This window comes from Globicephala melas, chromosome 12, assembly GCF_963455315.2.
Source record: "Globicephala melas chromosome 12, mGloMel1.2, whole genome shotgun sequence".
NCBI classification, from domain to species: domain Eukaryota; kingdom Metazoa; phylum Chordata; class Mammalia; order Artiodactyla; family Delphinidae; genus Globicephala; species Globicephala melas.
In genome coordinates, this window is record NC_083325.1 from 55894152 (window position 1) to 55915121 (window position 20970).

A 20970-nucleotide genomic window follows, 5' to 3' on the forward strand; every position below is an offset into this window, starting at 1 on the left:
TCGTCTCTAATTATGACTTGCTCAGTATCCTTTCCAACTTCCCTCTAGTTCACTTGCTTATGCTACAAAGGCCAGAAATCCAACATTATATGTCCAAGACCCCCTTGGATTTATCTCTGCCAATCAGATGTATGTGTATAAGACAAATTCAGAAGTGAATTAAGCAGGCATAGAGTGGATGGAGCACAAGGGATCCATTTTGCTGCAGCAGAAGTAGGAGGCACAAAATTGTTCTAGAGCCAATGACGCTGCTAGAGGTTTCCTGATCTCAAGATCACGGCTAAAGTAGTGTGATCCTGGCCCAGAAGTTAACCCAGCAGCTTCTCAATTTCCATATGGGGCAGAGGTTAAGAGCTCACTTGTGGAACCATTTCTGTGGGACTATTCTGAGGTCCAGCTTGAGCCTACTTCTCCAACCCTATCAATGATTTTAAGCATCTAATTTCTAAAGTTAAATCCCATTCTGTTTAAAACAGCTCCAATATTTTTGTCATCTGCAACTGAAGTCTAAATGATACAACAGCCAGGAAATGCCCTTTGCTAAAAGAGTTTCTATGGCAAAGGACTCACTCCACTGTATGAAGAGGGAAGGACTTTGCTGTTTTGCACTTCGAATTTTTCAGGTTCCTCTGCATATTTCAGGTTCTGTTTAGGATGTAGAAATCCACAAGAGAATGTCATCCCCACTCCAAAGATGAGGAAAGAAACAGATAATTTATAAAACCACACCAACTCTTTAGTCCATCAGAGAGCTAAGATTACAAGACAATCAACTGAACTAAATTCCCAAGTCACTCCAAGGACAGACAGGACTCTAAGTATTTTTACTTTGGCAGAGCATAAAAGAAACAGGTGATGAACAACAAAAAAGTTACCAGATTATTAAAGGTCAACAGTGGGCTAGAACAACTGTTTAGCATCTGTGGAAGCTCTAGACACAAGCGGAATCCAAACACATTTGCCAGAGATCTCTATCAGGTGTCCATCAGAAAGAACTGAGCCAGTGGAGGAGACCTGAGAAATCCATAGGTGGGGGTGGAAATTTGAATGTACACAAAGAAATGAAGAGGGGCAGAAATGGTAATTTTTAAAAAATAAGTAACAATAAGTAAATAAACATGGGGGGGATTAAACTTTTTAAAAGATCACTGATTGCCTAAAGCAAGAAACATTAATAATGCACTGTGGGGCTTAGAACATGTACAGAAATAAAATGTATGACGACAAAAGCACAAGAATGGGAAGGAAGAACTAGAAGTGTACTGTTTCATGGTTCTTATAATCTATGTGATCTAAGCAGAATTTGATTGAAGGTAAACTGTGGTACATTAAAGATATATATTGTAAACCACTAAACAAAAGTTTAGTAAGCCACCAGGAGAGATGAAATGAGCATCATAAAAAATTAATCAAGAAAGGGGGTGGGGGGCTTCCCTGGTGGTGCAGTGGTTGAGAGTCTGCCTGCCGATGCAGGTGACACGGGTGCGTGCCCTGGTCCGGGAAGATCCCACATGCCGCGGAGCGGCTGGGCCCGTGAGCCATGGCCGCTGAGCCTGCGCGTCCGGAGCCTGTGCTCCGCAACGGGAGAGGCCACAACAGTGAGAGGCCCGCGTACCGCCAAAAAAAAAAAAGGAAAAAAAAAGAAAGGGGGAAGAGGGGCTTCCCTGGTGACGCAGTGGTTAAGAATCCACCTGCCAAGGCAGGGGACACAAGTTTGAGCCCTGGTCCGGGAAGATCCCACATGCCGCGGAGCAACTAAGCCCGTGTGCCACAACTACTGAGCCTGCGCTCTAGAGCCTGCAAGCCACAACTACTGAGCCTGCCTGCCACAACTACTGAGTCCGCGTGCCACAACTACTGAAGCCCGTATACCTAGAGCCCATGCTCCGCAACGAGAAGCCACTGCAATGAGAAGCCCGCGCACCACAACAAAGAGTAGCCCCTGTGCAGCAATGAAGACGCAACGCAGCCAAAAAAATAAATAAATTTTTTAAAAAAGTGTGGGGGGAGGAATAAAGGACAATGGGACAAATGGAAAACTCAGGGTAAAATGATGGATTTAAACTGATAATTATATTATTAATAATTATATTAAAGGCAAGTGGTCTAAACACTCTAAGTAAAAGGCAGAGATTGTTAGATTGGTTGGGGGTGAAAAGAAAATTCAACTGTATTCTGTTTACAAAAAGCCCACTTTGGAAATAAATAAAAGTAAAAGGATGGAAACAAAATATATCATGTAAACAATAAATCCGGAGTGGTTATATTAACAGGAGAAAAATTAGACTTTGTCACAAGGTATATTACCCATGGATAAAGAAGCATGATGTGAAGATAAAAAGGTCGAATCATCACAAGAATATAACAATCCTAAATAGGTATGTGTCCACCAACAGAGATTCAATATATTTAAAGCAAAAACCTAATACAATTGAAAAGAAAAATAGAAAAATCTACAATTATAAGCTAGAGACTTTTAATACTGCTCTCTCAACAAGTAACACAACAAGTGGGCAGAAAATCAGTAAGGCTCCAGAAGACTTGAACAACATTATCAATAAACTTGACCCAAGTAGCATTTATAGAATATTATACCTAACAGCAAAATATCTGTTCTTTTCAAGAGCACATGGTGCATTCACCAAACCAAACCAGTAGAATCAATCAAGTCTTCAAAATGTAAAATTTATGTGTGTGTGTATGTGTGTGTGTATTTAACAAAGTATGTTTTCTGAACACAACAGAATTAAACCAGAATTCATAACCAAAAAATATATGGGGAAAAAAACCCTACAAATATGTGGAACTTACTTCTAAATAATCCAAGGATCAAAAAGGAAACCATAAGGAAAAATCAAGGAATGAAAATGAACACACAACTTATCAACCTTGGTAAGAAGATGAAGCTAAATAAAGCAGTGCACAGAGGGCATCGACACACCCCCTTTCCTCCATCAGATGTTCAGCAGAAAGAATTGGGACAGGGCAAGAAACCTGCCCATTGGTGGTGGTGTGGGTGTGCACAACGGTGATCTGCTGCCACTGGGGACCAGGCCAGAAAACCGCTTCCCAGATCCTTCTCTTAGATCCTTCTCTCATACAAAGCAAAAGTGTCTGCCACTGGAGACGGACTAGAAACCATCCCACCCCCAAGTCCCAGGCAAAGTGCGGTGGCCAGTGGAGGGGGACAGGAAATTTGCTCACATCCAAAAAGCCCTGCTAATAAAAGGCTGCACAAAGCAGAGACCGGTTGCCACAAGGGAGCTGGGGGAAGAACAGAACTGCTGTGGGAGCTCCACCGCTGAGACTCAGGCACACAAAGCCTACCAAAGTCTGGGGCAGGAACAGGACAGCTAAGAAACTCCCTGTGCCCTCACCGTGGACTTGCAACACCATACTACCACAGGGGGAAGGGCAAAATGTGGAGACAGGCTCTGCAGTGCAAGGCCTGCTAAGGATGGGACAGGAACACAAGAAAAAGACCCTTCTGCTTTTCAGGCCCTACATTAAGCATAGGTAAGTCTATGAAGTCTGTGGATGTTCAGTTCACCTCCTATTCATCCCACCAGCGAGGGAGGGACCCGCCCCTCAAGACAGTGGAAGGTGCTCAGACATACGACACATGACACTGGAGACAAACTAGATGAGACTGACAGCAGTTTATTAGTCACTTATACTCACGGTCTGGGGGAAGAGGACACTACACACCATGTAGGGCCACACAGGGGTTGTACTTGGGAATAGTGAGCCCAGTAGGGGCTGTGGAAGTGCGGCTTTGCGTAACAAGAGGGTGCGGTATGCCCTGGTTCCGAAAGAAGGTTCCCACAGGAGGATGTGATTGGCTTGTGAGAATAATTCTGCCTGCTGGCAAGGGAAGTGAAACCCATTAGGTTCAAGGCTGGGTGGGGGTGTAGGTGAATTAGCCAGGCAGGAAAGGATTTTGCATCTCCGGCAAAAATGGGGAGATTCAGTTAAGCTTTGGGGGCCCTGTGAGGCTCAAAGATATAAAGGTCATACATGAAATATTAAGCCTTCCAGTACAGTGGTACACTGAAGGTAACCAGAACAACAATGAGATCCAAACCTGGCCAACTAGAGACTATATTAATATACTAAAGGATCTAGTTGAAAAGGCAGACCGTGCACATGAATAGATGGGAAATTTATACAGAGATAAAAAGCATAAAAATAAAATATGACTGTTAGGAAAATATATCCTATTTGAAGAATTCCTTTAACAAGTTTATTGGTATACTGGACATAGCCAAGAAAAGAGTTAGTGCACTAGAAGACAGATCAATACCAATTATACAAACTAACACATAAACAACAAATCTCAGCTCTAGGAGACTCAGTGAACTACAAGTAGAATAATTATAAAGAAAAGCCTGCCAGGGCTTTTGGTTTACTACTACAGGTTCATACTGTAGTAGTAAAACAAAAGTAAAGGGAAAATCTTGAGCACAAAGAAAAAGAAACATTTACATACATAGGAACTTCTCATCAGAAACTACGTAAGCCAGATAGACAGACATCTTTAGAATACTCAAAGAGGAAAAAAATTTTTAGCAAATTCTATAAAGAATGAAATCTCTCTTCAAAGGGGACAGTAAAGTTTTTCGGACAAGGCAGAAGTCATTCTCAGTCAAAAGCTGAATTCATTGTCAGCCAAGAGTATTAACAATAAATGGTTACATGAGATGCAAAGTTTCAAATTAATGATCTAAGCTCCAACCTTAAAAAAATACTAGGAAAAGATAAAAGCACAGAAGCTCAGAGCAAGCTGAAGGAAAGAAATAATAAACATAAAAGCAGAAATCAATGGAATAGAAAACAGAAAAATCAATCAAATCAAAAACTGGTTCTTGGGATTTCCCTGGTGGCGTAGTGGTTAAGAATCCGTTTGCCAACGCAGGGGACACAGGTTCGATCCCTGGTCCGGGAAGGTCTCACATGCCGTGGAGCAACTAGGCCTGTGCGCCACAACTACTGAGCATGTGTGCAACAACTACTGAAGCCCACGCGCCTAGAGCCCGCCCTCCGCAACAAGAGAAGCCCCCGCTCACCACAACTAGAGAAAGCCTACGCATAGCAACGAAGACCCAATGCAGCCAAAAATTAATTAATTAGTTATTTTTAAAAAACTGGTTCTTTGCAAAGGTCAATAAAATTGATAAACCCTTAGCCAGACTAATGAGGAAAAAAGAAAAGCTAAATTACCAGTATCAGGAATATCTGAGGGGATATCACTACAAATCCATCCCACAGAACTTAAAAGTATAATGAGATTATGAATAACTTTATGACAACAAACTAGACAAAATGGACAGGAAGAGATACGCCAGCAAGAGGAGGACATACCAGCCTTTGAAACCCCACAAAAAACGATAATTAGATAGCTATCAACAAATGAAAATTGCCCTGGGAAGATGCAAGAGTCAAAGAAGAACCTACAGCAACACAGTGCAGCAAAAAATGGAGAATAACTGCACAGAGAGTACACAGAGAGGATCACCGAGGAGATGGACTTTAGCTGAGACATCTGGAAACTGCTAAGAACAACGAAGGGTGGAGGCCATCAGTATAAGCCACACACTGGATACCACTGCAGTCACCAGTGGCCTGCTCTGCAGAGAAGCCTGGCAGCCCTGGTCACGGAGGACCTCAGGAGCACCCAAGACAGCTGCTGAGGAATCCCTACAGCTTGTACAGTAGGACTCTGTAGTGTTTGTTGGAGTGGACCTCAGCAGGCTCCTGTGCAGAAGAAACCGGCAGCTCCTGCCGCCGAGGTAATCAAGAGCCACTGCTGCTGCTGGCCTCCTAGAGAAGGAGACGCTGCTGTACTCCTTCCAGAAGATGTGCACACCCCAGACCCCAGAGCCCTGGCTGCTCGACATGCACTCGCTTCACAGGCACCAGATCATATGCTTCAGTCACTCTGTGAGCACACACACTCCACTCTCGGCTCAGGGGCTGACCCAAGCATGCCCACACCTCAGGCACCACTGCCACCATGAGGGCACTCCAAGCCAGACCCAGAGCCAAGAGACATCCCCTCGCCAATGACATACTCTGTGGGAGAAAGAGAGATCAGGAGGTCCCCAGCAGCCTTTGCCATTGAAGACCCCAACAGCCCTCTCTGTTGCAGCAGACACCTGCACCCTTGGCCGTTGCAATCTTTACTGACACTGACCTCAGCTGATAAAGCTGAATGCGCACTATGCCAATGGGCCTTCCCAGGAGCTAGAACCAATGCACCCCACTTGCCTGGTACCCTTGCACCCACCTGCAGGTGAAGGTCTTTCCCCACTAAGACCAGTCTGTAATGTCTGCTCAGTCAAATGCACAGAAATTAACACGAGGTTATGAGAAACATGGAAAATTAAAGAAACATGACACCCGCAAAGGAACACAGTAATTTTCCAGGAACTGATCCCACAGAAATAGAGATCTAGGATTTCCCAGACAAAGAATTCAGAATAATTGTTTTAACGAAGCTGAGTGAGCTACAAGAAAATGCAGATAGAAAACTCAATGAAATTAGGAAAACAATATACAAACAAAACAAGAAGTTCAACAGAGAGAAATCATTTTAGAAAACCCAAACAAATTCTAGAGCTGAAGAATACAATGAATTAAATGAAAAATACAAGGCAGATCATCAACAACAGACTTGATCAAGCAGAAAAATCTGTGAACTCAAAGACAGGTCCTTAGACATTATCCAGTCAGAGGAGGAAAGGATAAACAAAGACTGAAAAGAGAGTGATTCCAATTGGCAGAAAAAGAAGATCACAGCAGAAATAAATGAAGTAGAAACAAGGAAAACAACAGAAAAGAGTTATAGACTAAGAGCCGGTTTTTTGAAAAGATAAGCAAAATTGACAAACCACTGGCTATACTAAGAAAAAAGAGAGAAGACTGAAATAAATAAAATCAGAAGTGAAAGAAGAGACATCACAAACGATATCGCAGAAATATAAAAGGATCCTAAGAGACTGCTATGAACAATTACATGCCAACAAATTGGATAATCTAGAAAAAATGGATAAATTCCTAGAAATATATAACCTATCCAGACTGAATCATGAAGAAATAGAAACTGTGAACAGAAGACTGAATCAGTAATCAAAAACCTTCCAACAAAGAAAAGCCCAGGACAAGATGACTTCACCAAACATTTAAAGAAGAATTAATGACAATGCTTCTCCACATCCTCACCAACGTCTGTTATCTCTCATTTTTTAAAAAATAATAGCCATCCTAAGAGGTATGAGGCAATATCTCATGGTGGTTTTCCCTGATGATTAGTGATGTTGAACACCTTTCTTGTTTGTTTGTTTTGACCACACCACACAGCATACAGGACCTTAGTTCCCTGACCAGGGATCAAACCCACGACCCCCGCAGTGGAAGCAAGGAGTCTTAACACTGGACCACCAGGGAAGTCCCTTGAACACCTTTTCATGTACCTGCTTTTCACCAATGAGGATGATGTTAGCTGTAGGCTTAGCAGAAATTAACACTGTAAATCAACTATATTTCAATAAAAATAAATAAATAAATAAACAAACAAAACAAAGCCTAAGGATCTCAAAAAACAAACAAACACTCAAAACTACACAAAACACAAACCCTCTGAAGCGTTAGCCTCCTGATGGTCTATCTAAGCTTTTTGACACTGGCGGCCAATACCAAGCTCCAAAATACAACAAACCTAATGTGGACTGGCTCATCAACAAGCATTCTAACCACCTTCAGAAAAACTTGATCATGCCACAGATTTACAAGAATTTTGTTAGGTCATGAAGGTAACAAAAAACCATTTAACAGCATTATTGCTGTGATACTCGTTTTCACACCGTTATTTTACCTTCTATGAATGCCAGCCTCTATGTCCAAGTATATTGCACCAAGCTACTGTTCAGAGTTACTTCCTAGTCCTGTATTAAGTGCCCAGGAAGGCTGTCTAAAAGTTTCACAGCTCAGTGTATACCCGTCAATCTGCTGTTCTCTCCCGTTACCATCAGAGGTCCAGATGAAATGCCAGTTAACTCCGTGAAGACACTCCTGAGTTGACTGGCACAACTAACAGTTCCCTTCCCACCACTTCCATAATACTCATTCTTACTACTGACAGAAGTAATTACATTATATTTTATTTGAGGGCTTATCTTTCAATCTCTTGATCTTCACTATGAATCATTCCCTAAAGTAAGGACCACATCACATTTCTGATGCATGTCTAGTACACACTTAAGGGCCTGGTATGTTGCAGGTGCTTAATAAACATTTGTTGAATTGAACTGAGTTCAGAATGATGATCAGGACATAAAATGAGCATGTCACACTCAGTGCAGGGAAAACTAGTTTCACTTTAGTACTTCTCATCTTCTACTCTTTTATCAGGCCTGCAGCCTTTGCTCTTTAGGGGGTTTTGTTTTTGCGGTTTCTATTTAGTGGTGTAGCTATATTATATTAGTAGCATTGCACTGCTGTGTTATTCTGACCACCTGAAGCTAAATGCCACCAATGCATTTTAAATTCCCAGCTGCACACCCTGTAAATTGAAACCATGACATATAACAATCTGGGTGTCAGTAAAGTTTTGCCAAAACAAATGCCAGTGACACTAACAACTTTAATGATCATGTTTAGGATTTAGTATATCAACTCATATAGATAAGTAAAATTGTCCTTCAGAAATAATTTTAAAAAGATGCAACAACATAAAAGGCAGGATCCTAGCTCACATTAAATACTTCATAGGCTATAATGAGTCTATTTTCATAATTTTTAAAAAAGAATGGCTGCTGGGACTTCCCTGGTGGTCCGGTGGTTAAGAATCGGCCTTGCAATGCAGGGGATGCTGGTTTGATCCCAGGTCGGGGAACTAAGATCCTGCATGCCACGGGACAACTAAGCCGTGTGCTCTAGAGCCCGCTTGCCACAACTAGAGAGCCCATGTGCCAGAACCACTGAGCCCGCATGCTCTAGAGCCCATGCGCTGCAACTACTAAGCCCGTGCGCCACCAGAGAGAAGCCTGTGCACCGCAACAGAGAGCCTGCGTGCCGCAACTAAGATCTCACATGCCTCAACTAAGATCCTATGCACCACAATTAAGACCTGAGGCAGCCAAATAAATAAATGAATGAATAAATAAATATTTTTGAAAAAAAAGAATGGCTGTTATAGAAAGCTATTTATGAACTTCTCAAAAAGAAATTTCCCCATTTCAAAGAGACTGTAAGGTTAATTAAAGACAGCAATTCCATAAATACAAAGACAAAGGAAGTACATAATAGTAGACAAGATTATCTAGTATTTAAAATGCAAGTAAAATCCTGCATATCATCAAGAAGAGTAAAGATCAAAAACCCATAAAGCAAATTCTTCTGCTCTGCTTGATACAGGTCGTTTCTATAATAGAGGTCTGTATCAAATTCCAGCTCAATGATTGGTAAGATAACTAGAAAAATACCGAAGTTCTAAAAGACAGCAACAAGCTTAAAAAGCAGAGATCAGGGGGCTTCCCTGGTGGCACAGTGGTTGAGAGTCCGCCTGCCGATGCAGGGGACATGGGTTCGTGCCCCGGTCCGGGAAGATCCCACATGCCGCGAAGCGGCTGGGCCGGAGCCTGTGCTCCGCAACGGGAGAGGCCACAACAGTGAGAGGCCTGTGTACCGCAAAAAAAAAAAAAAAAAAAAAAAGCAGAGATCAGAAATATTTAGTGCAAATGGTTAGAAAAGCTGTGCATATTTTTAACTTGGAACTCAGAGAGAGGTGAAGAGGATTAATTCATATTGCCAAGGTTTACAGCAAGAACTCAGGGCCTCCTGACCCTGGGTCTTACAATTACTGCTCAAGACAAATGTCAATTTCTCCCTCCACAACACTGGCCTGCATTCTACGTTGAGCAGATGAAAATTACTACGTCAGAGGCTTGCTAGATGAATAGTTTAAGATTTGCCAAATTTTTAAAACAGATAAAATATTCCCACCCCAACTTTTATTTAATTCACAATTTTCTACTTACAAAGTCTTGACGTATGTCGTTGAAGTCTTTGCCATATTTTTCCAGTGCCTCTTCAAATAAACTAGCTTCAGAGGCCGACCATTCTTCCATTTCATCTCTGCATAAAACAGGTCCCCCAAGTGGTACTAAGACACTAATTGCACTGCTCAAATCATAGCTGTGCCTATACAACGTATCCATAGCATGAAACTAAAAAAACAAAGAAAATGGAGAGAAAAGATCAGCCAGAAATGCAAACTTGCTAGATTATTTAAGAACAGAAATATTAAAATGCATGACGCACTTAATTAGCAACAATATACTTAGTATTTACTTTTTTAATAACACAAGAAAAAAATTTTAAACAATGGATTTATGCAGTTATTTAAAACACCACGTATTGCTTTTAAGAACATGTTGATTTGTACCTTTTAAGGTTTTTCTTTTTTTTTAGAAGATGTTGGGGGTAGGAGTTTATTAATTAATTTATTTATTTTTGCTGTGTTGGGTCTTCGTTTCTGTGCGAGGGCTTTCTCTAGTTGTGGCAAGCGGGGGCCACTCTTCATCGTGGTGCGCGGGCCTCTCACTATCACGGCCTCTCTTGTCGCGGAGCACAGGCTCCAGACGCGCAGGCTCAGTAGTTGTGGTTCACGGGCCTAGTTGCTCCGCGGCATGTGGGATCCTCCCAGACCAGGACTCGAACCCGTGTCCCCTGCATTAGCAGGCAGATTCTCAACCACTGTGCCACCAGGGAAGCCCTGTATTTTTTTTTAAATGCATTTGTTTGTTACAGCAACCTAACTATGAAGATCTAGGACCTCCAGGAATTAAAATGCGAACCCAGAAAGTTCCATCATCCTTTTGGTTAAAAGTGCCAGAGTCACTTCAGCTATTGTATAAGGTTGGCACAGCCTTCCTTGACAAGGGAAAAATATGTAGACAGAGGATGTACCAGAGTGAGAAAAAATATTCTCAGGTTGGAGCAAGAGAATGATATACTAAGAACAAGAGAAAAAACAATGAAACTGAGAATGGTGAAGACAAAATTAGACATCCATGTTAAACAAAACAAAACAAACAAAATTATATATCCACGTAAAAACAGTAACTTGGTTGAAACTCTGTAAGACCAAGAATAGATGACCAGGCTTGCTTGGAACAGCTACCTGGGCCAGTGTGGATTTCATATATATTTCAAGGGTGAGTGATTTGAAAGGAGGAAAGATAGATTAGAATAATATAAGTGGCTTTTTTCAGAAGTACCTTGGGTCTAGCTTATTTTAAAAAGATCTATTCATAATATGCATGCGTATTTGTATGTGTAGCAGGAAAACTGATGAACAGGACAGTCAGTTGTGTCTGGATAAGCATATAGGTGTGGTACAGATTTGGTTGGTGATCAAATCCTTGCCAAGTGAGAACTAGTTCTGTTCAAACTTTCTAACATGTGAAAGCCAAGTTTTACACCTTTTACACAAAGTGTCTTCTGATAATTATTAAAAATTTCATAAATGAGGATAGAGTCACATCTATGTTTCTTAAAAATTTAGCTTATAAATGATCCCAAAATATCTGGTAGGGGACAGTGGACAGTTCCCCACTGGTACAAAAGCATAAAATAAGCTCCAATATCAACTAACATCTGTTAAAGAGAAAAAAATTATTAGCTAAAATACACATTAAAAGTATGTATTTATACTGTGATACATAAAGATGCTGAATATGAATTTGTTGACAGAGCTAAAGGCAGTAACTAACTGCTTTAACAAGGGCTGACATCTCCCCTAAAATAAATCATTGGATTCCATAAAACAAAAGCAAGTAAGGATTTCATTATCAATTTCCTAGTTATAATCACAGCTAAGACCATACTGACCATGTGCGGTCTTTTGCTATATGTGTCACAGTCATGGAATAATAACTTCAACTTTCAAGTGAATTTCTTCTCACCCTTCTGCAGCAGGGGTTACAAAAATGTTAGAATTGATCTTGATTCTTCCTTTATGCTCTGCAAACTTCAGAATCAACTAAATTCCACGTCTGTAGCTAACCTCTCACTTGACAGATTCAGCAGTTTTAACTGTATGTTACAGTTACACACTCTTAACACCATCCCTGAAACTAAAAAACTATTGTTTCTAGATAACTGATCTATAAAAATGAACAGATCAACAGCATTGAGGGGTCCCTTCAAATAATAATGTATTTCCATAAACAACTATTTTTAAAACTCCTAAATTTACACTGGATAACTAAAAAAACAAAAGTATTCAAAATCAATAATTACACAAATTAACTGCTGCTGAGATTCCTCAGGAGATACAAGTAATTTTTATATTGAACAGGTGCTCTGAAACCAAAAGTCACAGAATTAAATGAGCTTTTCTCAGCTGTTATTATACCAACCACTCAAAGCGTGAATGGATTTTCAGTCTTTTGTTCATGGTAGATGAATGCAAATGCCTTCCTTATAGGCACTTTTTAAAATGACGATGGGCTGTTATCTAATAAGGCTTTGGTACTTATTATCTAATAAGTACCAAAGTAATATCCTAGCCTCTATAAGTGACTGTAATCAAAATCCCAAGTGATCAGGTTGTTTTTAAAGGTTCTGTTCTTTACAGAGTGTGTTTGTGTTACTGAACACTGAAGTAAGCATTTGCTTTTGAAAACTAGCTCCTGCATTGTGTCACAGATCAAATGGAAAGAGTGAGTCAGACTAAGGCTGACCACAGCTATGAAACCTCCATAGCCCTCACATTTAGACCGCAGCCCAGGGGAGAGTGCAGTAATGATCAGTATGTGTAGAAAATAAACATCCCAGGAGACACAGGTACTGTGGAATGCCTAAGGAATAATCCTGTTAAAAATCAATGGCCAGGTTTACAAAGGAAACCAGAGGATCACATTATTTGCTAGCAGTCCATATTAACTCTGTCTTTCTGACATACATAGAAGCTTCTTCTGAACGAACTTTTGTACAGTCTAATCCAACCACAAAAAGCTAATAAGTAAAACACAAAATATAGTTTCTAAAACAAAAGAGACAACATCCAGTGAAGACTCACAGAAATAAGCTAAGAAAAGACGTAGGAGTTTGACAATGTAACCAACAACTTACAGTTTATCAGTTAAGATAAAAACTCAAAGAGCTAGACATATAAGAGAACATACTGGCTGATTCCATTTTTATGAATTTTGAGAAAAATAACAATTAATTTACGATGAGAGAAGTCAGAATAATGATTACCTCAGAAGAGGGGATCATTGGGAAGAAGCATGAGGGAACCCTGTTCGTCATCTACATCTGGGTGGTGGTTATATGGATGTAGACATATGTAAAAATTTATAAGCTGTGCACCTAAGTGTACTTAATACACTTTATTATATGTATACCTCAATTTAAAATAAGATAAAGAACTTGAAACTGAAAATCCTCCCTCCAGATAAATACTTTGCAAAGATATCATCTTTTCAATAGAGATATAGATACACATAAATCCATTCAAATCTAAATTTTGAAAATCATAAGAACTCAGCACAAGCTGTTCTCTCTGCCAAATAGTGGTGAAGGTGTTGTCACATTTCATCTCATTCAAAACAGATGGAGATGACAAACAGAAGTATTTTAGGAGAAAGAGTGACAATGAAATCTTGGCAGTGGAATTCTTATCTTTTGTTCATTAAGCAGAATCACACTTTGGTAAACTGGACTATTGTTTGGCAAAAATTCACTCCCTCTCCTGGACCTCCAAGGGAGCATATTCTTCCACTCTGCTGAGGTTGGGCCTGGCCATGTGACTTGTGTGGCCAACTGGCTCTTAAGATGTGTGACATAACAGAGCCTTGACATGAGCCTGTGCATTTGGACTTGTGCTACTGACTTCTGTCAACAGAGGATGAGAGATACATGCATCAGATGTGGACCTAACCTGCAGCTTCTCACCCGAATCAGCACAGTACAGTTCAGCAGAATCCTAGACAATCTGTACAGGGGTGCATGAGAAATTAATGTTTGTTGTTTATAAGCCAATGAAATTCTGGGCATTGTAATAGATACTGCATTTTCCCTTTTGAGAATTAAGAGCTTATTCACCCAATGCTTAGAAGTGCTGTGAGCAAACAGCCTACAGCGCTGCTCCTCTTTGGAATGATCTCAAATTCAGAAAGGTTCATCACCCAAGGTCATGCCCTCTTCCTGGGGCAGCCAGCATCCAATGATGCAGGAGGGTAAAGGGTGAGGTTTTCATTCACACTGTATCAGAGCCTACCTTCTCCCTCTGTTCAATCCTGCCTCCTTCCCTTCTCTTCCACAGGTGTTGATCCCAAGAGTACTCCCTAATAAACTTCCAGCATGCAAATCTCATCTCAGAATGTGTTTCCCAGGAACCCAATCTGTAACACGTGACATTATTTTTGGCAATGGCTAACTGATTCCCATATATATTCAATACTATTGATTTGCTCAGTTAAGAGTTTTACAAAAATTTTACATGTATAACTCCAGCACAAATTATAGCATTCAGACCATCAAATCTATTTTAAAATTAATGAGCATATGGTTTTTTCCAAGTAGAAATAGAAACTCTCATGAGTAAATCTCAAACCACGAGCAAGGCAAAAATTTTTATATATGAGAAGTATGCCATCCAGTCAATTTTTGCTTCAATGCACAGTACTCAAAGCAAAATCCCTCACTCATAATCAGATTTGTTGACTTGGCTGTCATTCACTAAAATCAATCTATAAGACACCCAAGAGCTATTTTCTTATGTGTACTCATACCTTTTGATTATTATCACGAGAAAGCTCCAGGGGCAGCAGGCCATAGTAGCCCCATGGCCCTAATGTCACTTCCAAACCTACCCTGAGCATAACTGTGGGTTCTTCCCCCCCAGCTCTGATTCCGGACACAAACCAGGCAAATATGAAATACAGCTATGTGGAGACACTGGAGAACAAGCAATGCAGGCAAGAAGGAGAGGCTAAGATAGTTCAGGAAGAGGAAGTATGAGAGATGCGCTTCCACACTGACCCGAGCTTTAACTTTGAGGTATTTTCTAAACTGCTACAAGAGAGAACAGACCAAACAGAAAGTTAGCTGTGACTAGGCTGAGGTGAAAGTGGGCAAGGCCTAGGCAGCACAGTCCTCAGGAGGATTATATTCCAGGCCCTAAAGGAAATCACGATATGTTAAAATAATTGGTATCATACATGCTCTCTGATCACAACCCCCAAAGCAATTAAGATAGATTTATTAATTTAGACAGAACCACATTTCCTTGGAAATTAACTCTCAATCAAATGCAAAATTATAAAGTAAATTAGGAAATACTTAGAACCAAGTGGTAAAGAAAATACTACATATAAAAATATGAGATACAGAGGGACATTTATAATCTTACTTACTAATAACAGAAAAGTAGATAAATGAAATTAATGGGCTAAAAATTGGTCTTGTAAAGCTGGTATAGTTAATATCAGGGTAAAGCCAAAGAAAAGTAGAAGGAAGAAAATAATAAAGAGCAAAAATAAACAGAAAACAGACATACAATAAAGAAGATCAACTAAACTAAAATTTCATTCTTTTAGACAGTAAAAGAGAAATTTCTGGCAAAACTATCAAGGAAAAAAATGGGAAATGACACATAAACAATAACAGGAATAAAAAGTTATTTATAACTACAGGCATCAAAAAAATTCCTAATTAAGAAATACTATCGGGGAATTCCCTGGTGGTCCAGTGGTCAGGACTCTGCGCTTTCACTGCTGGAGCCCAGGTTCAATCCCTGGTCAGGGAACTAAGATCCCACAAGCTGCAACATGTGGCCAAAAAAAAAAAAAACACCTATGAAAAATTGGAAAACCTAAGGAAAAATGGAAAATCTCCTGATGTAACTGACCAAAAGGAACTTTAATAGAATAAAAACTTACTCTAATTATTAATCAAATTATAACCACAACCCAAATGGAGGGACATGGTACAAAATAAATGGCCTGTGCTCTTCAAAATGCCACAAAAGAGAGAAAGAATGGTCACAAAAGAGAGAAAGAATGAAGAACCGTTCAGGATTGAAGGAAATTAAAGAGATATGACAAGTAAATGCAGTAAGTGATTCTCAAGTAGATCCTGGATGAGAAAAAAGAATTTTTTTCTCTTATTCTAAAGGATGTTACTGAGACAACTACGAATCTGACTAAAGCCAGATTTATAGTACTATATTGTTAGTGATATTAAATCGTTATAGTACTATTGTTATAGTACTATAACAATGTTCATTTCCTGAATCTGCAAATTGTATTGTGGTTCAGTGAGAAAATATCCTTGTTCTTTTAGGAAATACCTCCTCAAATAATACTTGGCAATAAAGGGACATCCATTTTGTAACTTACTCTCAAACTGTTCAGAAATAATAATAATATGTATACAGAGAAAGAATGATAAAGGAAACGTGGTAGATGTAAACATTTGGGGAATCTGGGTGAAGGGAATACAGGAAGTCTTAGTACTATTTTTGTATTATCTCAAAATACAAAAATAACAAGTTTTAAGAAATTATAACAATAAGCCTTCATTAACTCACACTTGTAAAATCCAAACCTCTTCACCCTAGACAAAGAAGTTAAAACAATTTTCATTGTATTTCTCCATAGTTCAATTCTATGGTGACTTTCTAATGTTTCTTATATTAGTTGTCAAATGCATGGGAGAAAAGTAAAGTAAAAGGCAACATACACCCAAAACAAAAAATAAAACAAAAACAAATTTAAGCTTAAATTTAAAAGAAAGAGATGGATAAACAGACCTTAACACAAGCAAACAATTCCCCCTAAGACAGTCTGCAGTGTCTCTAAGTCCATTTAATATCATTTTAAAATTCTTATCTGCAATACATCATCAGACAAAAAGGAAATGTGCCTAATGTAGAATATTATTGCCTTAATGATGTATTTAGAAGGAAGGAAAATTTCACGTTTCATACTTTTTACTGCAGTGGTAGTCCATTAGTTCAAATTCTAATTTTACAGTCTTGGAAACATGGATAGTACTCATAAGTTTTAGCAAACTGTGGTTTTTGTTTGTTTGTTTTGCAGTATGCGGGTCTCTCACTGCTGTGGGCTCTCCCGTTGCGGAGCACAGGCTCCGAACGTGCAGGCTCAGCGGCCATGGCTCACGGGCCCAGCTGCTCCGCCGCATGTGGGATCTTCCCGGATCGGGGCACAAACCCGTGCTCCCTGCATCAGCAGGCGGACTCTCAACCACTGCGCCACCAGGGAAGCCCAGCAAACTGAGTTTTAAAAATTATGTGAATTCTCATTTAATCAATTTTACATTCATTTTGAAGACTAGATTTTTTTTATGTAAGTTGATGCCTAAAATGTTAATCAAAAGATTCATATATTCTGCTGAGTACAATTTATATAAACGATGTAATGACTATGATTTCCAAACTGTTCTAAATTCCTCAAAGCCCTAAATGAAGTGTGTGATTTGAATAGGAATCACAAAGAGATTGTGAAGTGCATGGTCAACAGCTGGCATTTTTACAAAGAGTATCTGAAGAATAAAACTATTGTTGGTTAAATCAACTTTCTCTTATCAGAAGAATAAGTTAATTATCTTTTCTAAGGTCTTCTTGATGGGAAAATTTTTATTGTAAAAAGTATAGCTTGTTTTAAGCAGAATATTTTAAACTGTACAGTGATTTCCTTGTAACAATTATATTAATATGTATGGTTAATTATAGCCTAATGACCATATTCAAACTTGATAACCTACTACAATGAGAATAAATATGGCATGAAAAAACCACTTTCAGACAATCGATAATGCTATAAAATCAGAAGAAAGTAAATGAGACTCAACAAAGACGGGGGAGAGGGGAATGCATCATTGTCATCAGCTCAACAATAACAACTAATATTTACTGAGCTCTTACATTGTGCCAGATACTGTTCCAAATGATCTACAAGTATTACCTTGTTTAATCCTCAAGTTGATATCAAAAGGTAAGTCAGAGACAGCCTTTCCCAGAGGCTGGAGGGGGACACTGAGGCACCACCTACTTTCTCTCCTAGTGAGGACAGGGCCTCAAGAGCCAGAAGAGCCCAGTGTTTGTAAACATTGCCTTCAATGAAGGTGCATAAACTGCTGAACGTAATTTCTTCTAGAATTTTGATGGAAGCTCAAAAAGACTTGTGACGTAGCAATAAATCAGTTGTCTGCCACCCAACCTGGACAGCCAATGGCACAGGGAGCTCTACGCTGCTCCAGAGAACGCAGGGGCCCAGGCCCAAGGCATGCTCTGGGGAGCCAATGCAGTTCCACCAAGTTCTATATGCTTGGATACATGTATCAGCAACTTATAGGGGTATGTCTGCATACCCTCTTCTTGTCAGTCCATAACCTCAGGGCAAATAGATTTTATTTCCACTGCAGATGAGGAAACTCAGACACAGGGAGGTTAAGTAACTTGCATAAGGCTATATGGATCAAAAGCTATAGCTCTAAGGGGAAAAACAGAATCATAAAAGTAAATCCATTGGTACACCAAGGTCCATAGCACCATTATTCACAATAGCCAAAAGGTAGAAGCAACCCAAGTTTCTACTGACAGACGAATGGATAAACAAAATGTAATATACACATACAAGGGATTATTATTCAGCCTTAAAAAGAAAGGAAATGCCGACATACGCTACAACATGGACAGCCTTTGAAGATGTTGTGCTGAGTGAAATAAGCAAGCCACAAAGGGGCAAATATTTTATGGTTCCACTTCTATGAGGTACCTAGAGTAGTCAAATTCAGAGAGATGTAAAGTAGAATGGTGACTGCCAAGGCCTGGGGACTGTTTTAAGGATCTGGTTTTTTAAGGATCTTAGGTTTTTGCCCTAAGTGCAACTGAAAGCCACTAAGAGGATATAAGATAGGGGACAGCAAAATCAGAATTGCATTTTTAAAAGACCAGATATAATATGGAATTAGAGACGTTCCAGCATGCAATTTCCTCCCTACTAAATCAACATAGCCTGACCTTTCTTAGAACCAGAATTTAGCATGAGGAAACCTAAGTTTCTAGTCTTATAAGTTACTTAACCATTATCTCTAATATAGTCTATCCCAGAAGATTTCTAAGGCCCCCCAAAACTCAAAAAGCTTTTATCTAGAATCGTACCCTCCAACCTGCTTTAGTCCTCAGAGTCCAGACAAAAGAGAAATCCAGTATCTCTGCAATTACCTATTCTCTGAGAGAGAGGCTTTGTTCCAGCAATAGCTCCCTAACAGTGCACACGGCACTTGGCCCTTCCAGCCATGAACAGGAAGTAACAGGCTAGAAAGTCCAAGAACTACTCTTAAGTAACTACTTCAGGGTTTACTCTGTTCTAAGTAATTTTGTATCCATAATGCAGGGGGACAGGGGAGTGAATGTAAGGATTACTGAACACTAATTTCTTTTTCTTTGCAAATTGCACTAAGTATACTTCCCATTTTACTGAAACAAAGGTGAAATCTATGAAGCCTCTGTGGCTTTAATGTTTTAACAATTATAAATCTCATTATATGTCTTAGACTAGCCGTGTTTGAAATTCACAGCCCAGCTACCTGAAAATGAGGAAGTTATATCCAACAATCCTGCAGGCAGCTTAATTACCTGCTCCCAAAATATTAGTGGTGATTTGATAAGTAGCATATATTGTCTTGGATAAACAGATATGTCAGATAGGAATGCTGAAAGCCGACTGCAGTCCTCACAGGACAAGACACAGGGAAAATCACCTGTACAAGCTACCCAGGACCCAGCAGTTCTACAGCCCTGCCCTCTCCATGGTCTCCAGATCCATGGTCTGGTCACCTGATAGAGAAAGGTACTAACCTGACCTGTGCAGGCATGTGAACACTGAGAGAAAAATAAGACCCCAATTCTTCAAATTCAACTAAACAATGAATCCATTTTCATTTACTGGCACAAAACAACTTAGCAGCCTTTCATATGTTCTTCTTGGAAAACAATCTGCAAAACTCATCAACATATTACTAATTTTTAACCACTCCCATTCAGTTTTACAGAAATGCCTCAATATCTTATATTTTAACATCAAAGTAGAAGGCATGATATCACCAGGCAAACAGGATTAAAGGTGTAGGTCATGGCATCTGAAATAACAAGAGACAATGACTTCTTCCTGCTTTTGACTTCTAAAAGATGTCAATTTTATGCAACTGAAAATAATATAATCTCAACACAATAACAAACAGAAAGAGTCCAAGTGAAGTTGAACCTAGAATAGTTAGAGCAGGAAACCAAGACCCATAAATGGTGACTCCCCTGGTGGCACAGTGGATAAGATTCCACACTCCCAATGCAGGGGGCCTGGATTCAATTCCTGGTAAGGGAACTAGATCCCACATGCATGCTGCAACTAAGAGTTCACATACCACAATTGAGGAGCCCATCTGCCACAACTAAGAGCTGGTGCAAACAAATAAATAATATTTTTAAAAAGACACATAAATTTTGCAGACAAAAGAAGAAATCTTGTGGACTTCCCCGGCAGGCCAGTGGTTAAAAATCCACACTTCCACTGCAGGAGGTGTGGGTTCAATCCCTGGTCAGGGAACTAAGATCCTGCGTGCCGTGCGGCGTGGCCAAAATAAAATAAAATAAAATGAATTTTTAAAAAAGAATAACGGGATTAGGAACCAAGACAGCAGAGTAGAAGGACGAGCTCTCACTCCCTCTTGAGAGAACACTAGAATCACAACTAGCTGCTGGATAATCATGGACAGGAAGACACTGGAACTCACCAAAAACGATACCCCACATCCAAAGACAAAGGAGAAGCCACAGTAAGATTGTACGAGGGGCGCAATCACAGTAAAATCAAATCCCATAACTGCTGGGTGGGTGACTCACAGAATGGAGAACACTTATACCACATAAGTCCACCC

The 20970-nt window shown here is 39.8% G+C and overlaps 1 protein-coding gene across 7 annotated transcripts in view; it reads right to left on the reverse strand.

Moving 5' to 3' along the window:
- The window catches only part of MTA3 (metastasis associated 1 family member 3), a 178928-nt gene that overhangs the window by 57043 nt on the left and 100915 nt on the right, over window positions 1-20970 (reverse strand). For all 7 annotated transcript variants that reach the window (XR_004039867.2, XM_060309941.1, XM_030857819.2 and 4 more), the window contains exon 9: window positions 10038-10226. Coding sequence is in view for 6 of the 7 variants with exons in the window: in XM_060309941.1 (XP_060165924.1) it covers window positions 10038-10226 (189 nt within the window). In the remaining variant the exon portion in view is untranslated. The remainder of the gene's footprint in view (window positions 1-10037; window positions 10227-20970) is intronic.